Consider the following 11,774-nt stretch of genomic DNA (forward strand, 5'->3'; position numbering starts at 1 on the left):
AGGGGGGTGTTGTGGTGGTGGTGGTGAGCGTGGTGGGGGTGGGGAGGGAGGGAGACGGAGTAGAGGGGCACGGCGTCCACACTGACTGTGTCTGGGCGGGGGGCAACATCGGGGACGCCCCCCACATACACCGCCACGGCCCCCGCGCCGCTGGGCACCAGCTTGAAAGCTCCGGGGATCGGGGAGGTGGTGGGGGTCACCACAGTCGTGGCTGCAGCAGTGGTGATGGCGGCAGCCGACTGCAAGGGCAGGGTGGCGGTAACGGGGGAGGGGGTCTGGGGGGAGGAGGAGGCGGAGGAGGAGGAGTGGAAGGAGGCGGAGGAGGAGGACGGGGTGTAGACAAGTCCTGTGGGCAACGAAGGCTGCGCGACGGCCGCTGTGTGCATGATGACGGAAGGAGCCACTGACGTCACTCCAGGCTGCTGCGGTTGGGGAGGGATGTGAACATGCAGGGGCTTCATCTGTTGATGCTGCTGCTGCTGGAGGGTCTCCATGGGACTCACGTGGTTCACCACCTGCAGACAGTTGGCCAGGTGGCTCACCACCCTCTCCTTCACGTCCTCGTTCACCTCGCGGACGGAGCCCATGTAGCGGACCACCTCCTTGGCGCACTCATTGAAGCCCGCACGGTACTTGTTCACCACCGTGGAGTCCTGGCTGAGGACTCCGGCAGCCTGCTGACGCTGCAGTGCCCGCAGGTGCTTCACCGTCAGCTCCAGGATGTCGGCTTTCTCCAGCTTGGAGAACTGGGAACTCTGGAGACATGGAAGGAAGGGGAGATGGTTAAGTGTTTGATAGGGGTCAAGTTCATCGTATGCACAGCTCACACTCAGCGGTGAAGGGGCTTGAAGGGGGGTGGGGGTGGGGGGTCATTTAAGGAACAAAATAAAGGGCAGAGAGACAGACACAGATGCACAATGATTCTCTGGTGACAGGAAGGGCGGGGGAGGGGGGGCGGGGGCCGCGGGGGGGCGGGGGCATAATGTTTCTCCACAGTGCAATGTTATGCTAAAATGTGTGTGTGTGTGTGTGTGTGTGTGTGTGCGCATGTGTGTGCGTGTAAGTGTGTGTGTATGTTTGGAAGTGTATTTGTGTGTGTGTGAGATAACTATGCTTGACAAGTGTGTGTGTGTGTGTGTGTGTGTGTGTGTGTGTGTGTGAGAGAGAGAGAGATAACTATGCTTAACAATGTGTGTGTGTGTGTGTGTGTGTGTGTGTGTGTGTGTGTGTAGAAGTGTATATGTGTGTGTATGACTATTATGCTTGATATTGTACGTGTGTGACTAACTAGTGTGCATGTGCGAGTGTGTGTTTGTGTGTGTGCGTGTTGAAAAGATAATCTGAAACACACACACACACACACACACACACACACACACACACACACACACACCATCACAGTGACAGTCGAAAGGAAAAAGGCCAAAACCCAAACTTACATCTTTTTTGATGGCCTGAAGGACGAGAGACTTGAGCTGAGACAGACAGGTGTTGATGCGTGCCCGTCTGCGCTTCTCCATCAAAGGCTTCTTGTTCTGCAAACCACAAACCAACAGACACATCACCACACTGTCCATACCACTGTGAACAATACTGAGACATAAATAAGATAACAAAAATGTTCGACTCCGAAAACGATGTTACAATGTTCGTTCCATTGTGCAAACCACACCCCTAACACATCACACAGTTAATCCCACTGTGACATCACTTTTCTTACTTTTTTTTTTTATTACTCCAAAACGTTGTTCAACTCTGTTCATGCCATTGTGACCAAAATTACTTATTTATCTTTGACTAGAGTAATACCACTTACAAGCAATTCAACATTCATCTATCTCGCCCATCAATAGTGATCGCGAAAGTAATTTTGCTTCCACACCCACCCACACATGTATGTGTATACCGATCAGTGCAAAAGATAAGCAAAACACTACCATTCGCAAGAACAGGATAGATCAAAAGAACTGAATAACACCAACGAAACATCGACCCAAAACCCCAAATAAACAAACTAATTTCGAATAAAAAAAGTTTTTTAAATGATACACACATTCAAATTAAAAAGCTTAAAAGATTAACATACTAAACCAAACTTCTCAAAGTTTACAAACAGCCTATACATAACCTTACTAACACCAAAATATAAACAGATCGATATTCATTTCACAAACACACTCCAACATACCTTTCTACTAGTATGGTCATTTTTCACTGAAGATGCAACCATCGTTTCAGCCATTGGAGACAAAAGAGATCGAAGTATTGATCAACTAAACAACTGACGACGGGTATCCACAAGACACTGGTTAGTAGCAGCTGCAAACAACCAAAACCAGAATCCACAGGTGGCTGTCTACTCTGGAACCAAGTGTAGGAATGAAGACAGTGTGTAGGAATGGAGCGAAGTGAAGGAATGGAGCGAGAGATCCCTCCTCACCACTTGTTGCGCTCAGAATCGAGCTGTGTGAGTCGCTAGTGTCAACATAACCTATTTATACGCCTTGACGCATGCCAGCAGACGGGGAGACCTGTGTGAAGCCAGTTTCTCTCACTTTCCCACGCTCTCGTGCCGACACTGCCCACCAATCGCTGCGCAGGACCACGCACCGGCTTTGCGCGAGGCCCGCGCTGATTGGCTAGAGGCCAGCTGCAGCTCGTGGCGCGCGAGCGCTGATGCGTCAATCATGCCCCCGGAGCGGAAGGCAGATAAATAGGCGCACGTGCCAGCGGGATTAGATGACAGGTCGGCGTAGTGTGGGAAAACTCCGCCCCTCGCTCCGCTCACGCTTCGGGGCCGACTGGATGTGTCAACAGGCCCGCGATAAGGGCATTCCTGGGCACAAAGCTCGCCCCTGTACCCCCCCTCCCCCACCTCTCCCTTGCCCCTACACCCCCCACGCCCCCGTGCCCTTCGTCCCACCTCCACCCTCCACCTCCTCACAGCGAGAGCTCTCACAAACCGGTGATGGTTTGGGGAAAAGGCTACCATGCCAAGTCTTCCTCAATGGCTTTTGTGTGTGTGATTGTTGTAATGTGTTGTTTCTTGGTTTGTTCGTTTGTTTGTTGTTGCTTTCTTCATGGCTGTTTGCGTTCTTTTGTTTTATTTGTTTGTAATTTCCCCATATTCCACACAGGGTGAAAAGATGATTAAATCTTGAATTTTCTGCATGTGTGTGTGTGTGTGTGTGTGTGTGTGTGTGTGTGTGTCTGTCTGTCTGTCCGTCTGTCTGTCTGTCTGTTAAATCTTGAAGTGTGTGTGTGTGTGTGTGTGTGTGTGTGTGTGTCTGTCTGTCTGTCTGTCTGTTTGGATGTCTGTCTGTGTTTGCGAATGTGAGTGCCTGCATGCGTGCATGTGTGTGTGTGTGTGTGTGTGTGTGCGCGCGCGCGCGTGCGTGCGTGTGTGCGCGCGCACGCAAAATAAAACCGGTGTATCTTTTTGATAACTCCCCTCTCGGAAAAGCATAAACACAGCTCGATCAGTTTCTATCATACTATTGACAGGGTGGACCAGAAATCGAAAATCAAGCACATGGATATTCTGAAAGGGTGTGAATATGGAATGTTAAATAAATAAATACAAGAAGCACAAAAAGTATGTATGTGCGTACATGTGTAGGTTAAGGTTAAAAGAAAGATAACAGCAACACAAAACGGTGATAAAAGTTAGAAGTGAGTGTGCATAAACCACTACATAAAACATTGATAAACAAATACATGGTATGGACACTTACTTTTTCTCTCCCCCCCCCCCCCCCCCCCCCCACACACACACACACACAAACGAGGGTTTCGCAACATGGTTTCAGTTGAAGATTCAGCTTGGGTCATGGTGATGAACACAGAATACAGAACACAGAATACTTTATAACTCCAACAGATATGTATGGAAATCCAAAGTCACCACCACCTCGGTAAATCTCTTGTTGAGATGACGGACCTATGGGGCTCTATTCGGGGCTGTGGTCTTGCCGGCTCCGTTGACGGTGTTGTTGTGTGGAGCCCTGTTTACTGTATCATGAGAGGTTTACATATCGACCAATCAGCGATCTATATCACAAGAGGTTCAAATATCGACCAATCAGCGATCTATATCACAAGAGGTTCACATATCGACCAATCAGCGTTCTATATCACAAGAGGTTTACGTGACCAATCAGCGATCTGTATCACAAGAGGTTCACATATCGACCAATCAGCGTTCTATATCACAAGAGGTTCAAATATCGACCAATCAGCGATCTGTATCACAAGAGGTTCACATATCGACCAATCAGCGTTCTATATCACAAGAGGTTCACATATCGACCAATCAGCGATCTGTATCACAAGAGGTTTACATATCGACCAGTCAGCGTTCTATATCACAAGAGGTTCACATATCGACCAATCAGCGTTCTATATCACAAGAGGTTCACATATCGACCAATCAGCGTTCTATATCACAAGAGGTTCACATATCGACCAATCAGCGATCTGTATCACAAGAGGTTTACATATCGACCAATCAGCGATCTATATCACAAGAGGTTCACATATCGACCAATCAGCGATCTGTATCACAAGAGGTTTACATATCGACCAATCAGCGATCTATATCACAAGAGGTTTACATATCGACCAATCAGCGATCTATATCACAAGAGGTTCACATATCGACCAATCAGCGATCTGTATCACAAGAGGTTTACATATCGACCAATCAGCGATCTATATCACGTAAGGTTTTACATATCGAATAATCAGCGATTTATGTCAACTAAAGGTTTACATATCGACCAATCAACGAGGGCCTTACACACAGCTGTCAGAAGCTAATGCTGATTGTTGTTTGTGACATGACCGGCCTTTAGGAAACTGTTATCGTGGCAGAAATGGGCGTGGCTTCATCAGCCAGTCAGAGAGGGGCTTACATTTACATTTTCCACTTCTGTCTTCTGTCTTCTTCTTCTTTTCCCTTAAGTCTTTGGATAGTCATTGGACTGTTCACCAGATTCGTCCTGGTCTGTCAGGTTGTCTGTTGATTTTGTCTTGTCAGAAACGAATTCTGACTGGTGTTTGCCACACATTGCGATTATTTGTCACGGCAGACGAGTCACACACACACACACACACACGCACAAACACACACATACACACACACACATAGACAGACACACAGACACAGACAGACACACACACACACACACACATAGACACAGACAGACACACAAAGACACACCGACAGACACACACACGCACGCACACATACACACACACGCACAAGCACACACACACATAGACACAGACAGACAGACAGACAGACAGACACACACACACACACACACACACACACACACACACACAGAGAGAACCACACACACACACACACACACACACACACACACACACACACACACACATACATACATACATACAGAGAAACACACACACACACTAACACACACTAAAACACACACACGCACAACACACACACACACACACACACACACACACACACTACTTCACGTTTTAAGATGACGATGATGAGGCTAGTTCATCAGCACCATTGTTCTAAGAGTCGTCATCAGGCTGTATTGGTTTTGCGTAGTACGCTTGTGTTAACATCCTTACCATAATCTGGCCAAACTGGACAGCTTGGCTCCAAGAATCTTGTATTAGATAGAATAGATATCGAAACAGATAGTGAATACATGATTTTTTTTTTTAATCAGTGGAGCCATGCCCCTAAGTCATAATTAAGTTCCTTTGCGTTAGCTGTGCTGGACTATGTGTGTATACATATGTATGTGTACATAACTACATGCATGTATATGAATGTGTATTGTGTGTGCGTGTGTTTATGTAAGTTTGTGCCTGCCTATGTGTGCGTATGTCTTAGGGTAGCTGTTAGATATGTATGTTAAAATGTATGGATGCAGTGTGTGTGTGTGTGTGTGTGTGTGTGTGTGTACGTGTGCGCGCGCGCGCGTGTGTGTGTAGTCACATTTTGGTGTGTGTATGTAACATTGATGTAATGTTTTATGTTAACAAAAGCGTTTTTGTAAAGCACCTAAGCAGATTTCTGGATAGTGTGCTATATAAGTATCCATTATTATTATTATTATTATTTATTATGTTCACCCAAATACAGGTTCAAGGGGGGAGTTCGAAAGGCAGAGGGAGGGGAAGTTTTCACCCAGTCACCGTCTTGCTCTTTCTTCCCATCAAAAACTCCGAATCTCCACCCTCGACTCTCTCTCTCTCTCTCTCTCTCTCTCAACTCCACTCACCCAACCTAACCTCTTCACCACCACCACCACCCCCTCACCGCCCACCACCACTACCACCCCCTGCCTCGTCGCTACCACCACCCTCTCCTCGCTTCGCCCTCCCCCCCACCCCCTTCCTGCCTGACTCGTGCGGTGGCCAGAAGAGGAATGCAACGCCTTTTGTTCACACACCGTGGGAACCGGTCGCTTCTCTCTCTCCCGGCAGGCTGCCCCGGCACGAGCCGAGGTCACAGGTCAGCCTCAACGTCGCTCGGCACTTGTTGCTGATAGATAGCAAGTGGTGGAGGTGGTGGTGGTGGTGGTGGGTGGTGGAGGGGGTGGAGCTCCCTCGGTCTAAGGTCGCTCGTTCGGCGCAAAAGATGTTGTTTTTCTTCTCTCTTTTTTTATGGGGGGGGGGGGGGGGGGGGGGGTTGCGTTTTTTTTCCAAAACGTTAGAAGATCGCAGAAAACTGAGGTGGGAAGAAGGTGAAATATAATAACGTAAAATAAAAGGATAATACCAGCTTCATTCTAAATTCTTTATTCTGAATTTAGAGTGACATTCTTATTTCTCTCTCTGTCTCTCTGTCTCTGTCTCTGTCTCTCTCTCTCTCTCTCTCTCTCTCTCTCTCTCTCTCTGTGTGTGTGTGTGTGTGTGTGTGTGTGTGTTGGGGGGAGGGGTTGTGCTGTGATTAGAGTAGGGGTTGTAATTTTTATTTGTTTTTATTTATTTTTTTATTTTTTATTTTTGCCACTTTTTGATGACTGGACAGAGCAGCCGAAATTTCACACAGAGAAGTCTGTTGTGGTGAAAAGTACTACAGATAAATAAATGAATGAATAAATAAGCAAACTAGTCATTTAGTGGTGGTCAGGGTGCTAGTTTTTCGGGCGAGACATTAAACTGAGATCCCATGTGCAGCATGCACTTAGCGTACGTAAAAAGAACCCACGGCAACGAAACTGGTATCCCTGGTAAGTTTCATCAGAAACAAATACACTGTACTAGTAAAGGAAATTGACTTGCAGACAAAAACAAAAACACAACAAGAGGAAGAAAGAATAATGTCTTTTGTACTATGGTGATGCGCTTTCCCGAGAAGAACAGCCCGAATTTCACACACAGAAATGTTTTTGACAAAAAGTAATACAAAACTTGACAATGCAATACATTCCATATACGTTTCCTATGATCAGTATGCACTTACGCACGTGAATCACTTTTTTTTTCATGTCAAGCTTCTTTTTTCCCGCAAATGTTTATTTAAAAAACAAAACAAACAGCGTCGTATCTAAAATGCTCACAACTCGATCACTGAAACTGGTTTTACGATGGACGTGGAATTTGTTTTCGTTTGCGACGAGTACTTTACCATACCATAAACAGCTCGGGTCTGCCTTGCACAGCGAACATTGTGGAGTGCTACCATCCTCACGCCATTCTGATCTTTTTTCTTGTGTGTGTGTGCGTGCGTGCTTGACGCGGAAAAAGAAAAAAAAGAAAAAAAAAAAAGAAGAAAAATTCCTTGGTCCGACCAGAAGAGGATTTCACCGAATGGTAGCAGCACCTTCGATCGTGGGAAACGTGAGGGAAACTTGTTGAATGTTGACTTAGAGAGAGAGGGAGAGAGAGAGGTGGGGTAGGGGAAGGGAAAGAAGGGGTGGGATTGGGGGAGAGGGGAGGGGGGGGGGGGCGTGAGAGAGGAGCAATGTTGGTTGAGAAAACATAAAAGGGGTTCTGATTTCTGTTTGATACTCATGCAGACCCCTTCTTTTCTTCTTCCTCGTCCTCTTTTTTTTCTTCAGAAAGCCAGAGAAGGAAAGAGAGAGAGAGAAAAAAAAAAGTGGGGTGTGGGTAGTAGGGATTTGGTGGTGGCGGTGACGGTGGTGGTGTTTAGATTTTTTGAAAACAGCAGAGGTTGTCGGGGTATGGGTGAGTCAATAGCGGAGCGATCCAATGCACTGCTGGGGTTTATAAATGGTATATGGTGTGGACGTTTGGGTTTAGCTGTGGTGATCTATCCCTTGTTTTGCTAGCTGCCGCTAACGTCGCTTTGCGTGTCCGTGGGGTAGAAATCCACCCCAAGTGCGATTTGTTTGTTTATTAGTTTCTTATCCTTTTTTTATTTTCGTTCTTTCTTTCTTTCATTTGTTCGTCCGTTCGTTCGTTCTCTCTCTCTCTCTCTTTCTTTCTCTCTCTCTCTCCTTACCCCTCTGTGTGTGTGTCTGTGCGCTCGCGCGCGCGCGCGTGTGCGTGCGTGCGTGTGTGTGTGTATATGTGAATGTGTGCGTGTGTGTGTGTGTCTGTGTGTGTGTGTGTGTGTGTGTGTGTGTGTGTGCGTGAGTGAGTGTGTGCGCACGCGCATATGTATTTCGTAGATAAGTATGAACGAAGGAAAGATGCAAGAAAAACGGCGAAAAAAGAAAGAAAAAAAAAGAAGAAAAGAACAAAGCAGAAACGCATCGGAACAATTCAACAGTGTCCTTTTTATGCTTTTTATTTATTTATTTTTTTTAATACTTTCGTGTACCTATCAGAGTGCATTCATTCTAAAGGATTTTTCCAGGAAACTGAACTTCTTTCGCCATGGCTCACATGCGTGCTGTACACTTGACCACTTTGTCGTCTCATCCGAATGACTAGACGCTCAATTTGATTTTTCCAGTCAAACTTAGGAGAAAGGGAAAGACCGGGGATTCGAACCCAGACCCTCACGGACACCGGTATGTATCGGCAGATAAGCGTCTTCATAAACCATCCTGCTACCTTCCCCCACCATTCTCTGCCAACATCCCCGCCCCTCCCTCCCTCCCTCCTCCCTCCCTCCCTCCCTCTCCCTCCTGTACAGAAATCGGTGTGTGGATTACGTTGATCCTTTGTGGGTATGGGATTAGCTTCAGACTTCAAAGGTTCCGCTAATCTTCTTAGGGACGCGTGTCTGGGCAGATTAACCTGCAACCAATAATTTGTACGGATTTTTCTCTCTCTCTCTTTTATCGAGAAAAAAAAGAAAAGAAAGAAAAAAAAGCATGATTGTGTATGCTCACGCTCGCGCATGTGTGTGTGTGTGTGTGTGTGTGTGTGTGTGTGTGTGCGAGCGCGCACGCGTGTGTGTGATTATGCATATGCGGTAAAGCATGGGCACCTGTGTGTGTGTGTGTGTGTGTGTGTGTGTGTGTGTTGTGTGTGTGTGTGACTCTGTGTGTGTGTGTGTGTGTGTGTGTGTGTGACTCTGTGTGTGTGTGTGTGTGTGTGCGTGTGTGTGTGCAAGCGATAAGACAAGAGACGTTACCAGATTTGGTGAAATATATGACTGGCATATACAGTGTATAATTACTCTGCTAAACACTGGCATTACAGGTGTAGCGAAGAACTTTAAGTGTTGACTAAAGTAAATCACTACGATGACAGATTAAAACAGTAACATAAGGCTAGAACGATAGCTGAGAGACCGAAACATAGCATTACCACTCATCGAGTCAAACGGACTTTCAGTTTCAGCTGACGTAATCGCCATGTTGCGATCGCCACGTCCCAAAAGGAAAAGGGACTGTACTGTTCACTGACTTCCGGTTTCCTAACGCACAGTCACAGTTTGTGATAAATGAATGACACAGACAGTAACAACGCTGATTATGTGTCATGTGAAACGGCAGCACTAAGATTACAGTAGAACAGTAGGCTAAGGACCCAAACTGTAAAATAACTCACGTAAATGACTGGCAAAAGATCCGATATAACTGTAAAAAGATTGGTGACAGATCAAAAAACAAAAACAAAACAAAAAAGCAACAATAAAACGGTAACAACAGTAATATAACGGTACAAAGATAAGTGCCGTATCTTAACACAGTAATATAACGGTACAAAGACAGGTGATATACCTTAACACACAGTAATATAACGGTACAAAGATAAGTGGCATATCTTAACACAGTAATATAACGGTACAAAGACAGGTGACATACCTTAACACACAGTAATATAACGGTACAAAGATAGGTGACATATCTTAACACAGTAATATAACGGTACAAAGATAGGTGACATTCCTCAACACACAGTAATATAACGGTACAAAGACAGGTGATATACCGGCTTAACACACAGTAATATAACGGTACAAAGATAGGTGACATATCTTAACACAGTAATATAACGGTACAAAGACAGGTGATATACCTTAAGACACATTAATTTTTATATAACGGTACAAAGATAAGTGGCATATCTTAACACAGTAACATAACGGTACAAAGATAGGTGACATACCTTAACACACAGTAATATAACGGTACAAAGACAGGTGATATACTGGCTTAACACACAGTAATATAACGGTACAAAGATAAGTGCCGTATCTTAACACAGTAATATAACGGTACAAAGACAGGTGATATACCTTAACACACAGTAATATAACGGTACAAAGATAAGTGGCATATCTTAACACAGTAATATAACGGTACAAAGATAGGTGATATACCTTAACACACAGTAATATAACGGTACAAAGATAGGTGACATACAGTAATATAGCGGTACAAACATCAATGACATACCTAAAAATACAGTAATATAACGGTACAAACATCAATGACATACCTAAACACAGTAATATAACGGTACAAACATCAGTAACATACCTAAACACACAGTAACACAACGGTACAAACATAGGTAATATACTTTGACACACATTAATATAATGGTACAAACATAGGTGACAGACGCAGCAATATATAAAAAGAATGGAAAAAAATAAGAGAAAGAAACGATAGAAAAACACATTAGCACGCAGTTAATCAACACTTTTCACGCAAAGACATCAAGCCAAATAATGACACACTTCTCCACCATTTTCAATGAAAACTAAGTGCCAGAAAACAAACTACTTCAAAAACAACGAACATATGTATAGACAGCCTTCCCAGCAGTAAATCACTTTGGTCACTTGTTCGTTTCAGATATTATATCATCCCAGATGTTGTGACTAGTTTCCAAAGTTATAAGTGGTCCGTGCAAAAATTCGGGTTGTGTAGATTTAATGTCGATGAAAAATATATGTTGTTGCAGGAAATGACCACCCATGAGACCTGTGTTCAGACCCGTTAATATATTCTCAGAGGCGTGTGTTTGCATCCTGCCGTGTGAATGAATCGCTGCCTTCAACTACGGGTGGGGCATTCCAAAGCTCTTCTCACCTGGCACCGCTTCGAGTGACACGATTCACCTGTACGTTTTGAGCGTACAACGCCATGTCAAAGTCACTACACCTACCACCCCACCCACCCACCTACATACCGAAACAGGTTCCGACCCCAAAACGACTCTTTTCTTCTTCTTCATCTAACGCATTCCCCTCCCCTCCCCTCCCCTCCCCTCCCCACTGTCCCCGAAAAACCATCTCTTGACACTCACGTCCTGTGTCCCCTCTCTTTTTACTTCCCCCCCCACACAGTAGACAAGACAACGCAATCAAGTGTCAGCAGCGCGTGCAAGCCGTACATGACACTCAGCGT

General features: G+C 45.3%; 1 protein-coding gene across 1 annotated transcript in view; it reads right to left on the reverse strand.

The window, feature by feature from the left end:
* Positions 1–2,478, reverse strand: part of LOC143301894 (uncharacterized) — a 4,740-nt gene extending 2,262 nt beyond the window's left edge. Inside the window, exons 1-3 of the mRNA XM_076616324.1 lie at positions 2,189–2,478; positions 1,440–1,535; positions 1–755 (exon numbers count right to left, since the gene is read on the reverse strand). The exon at positions 1–755 is cut by the window's left edge and continues 2,262 nt beyond it. Coding sequence (XP_076472439.1) covers positions 1–755; positions 1,440–1,535; positions 2,189–2,242 — 905 coding nt within the window. The 5' untranslated portion in view covers positions 2,243–2,478. The remainder of the gene's footprint in view (positions 756–1,439; positions 1,536–2,188) is intronic.
* Between the last annotated feature and the right edge of the window lie 9,296 nt (positions 2,479–11,774).

This window comes from Babylonia areolata, chromosome 28 (genome assembly GCF_041734735.1).
Source record: "Babylonia areolata isolate BAREFJ2019XMU chromosome 28, ASM4173473v1, whole genome shotgun sequence".
NCBI lineage: Eukaryota > Metazoa > Mollusca > Gastropoda > Neogastropoda > Buccinidae > Babylonia > Babylonia areolata.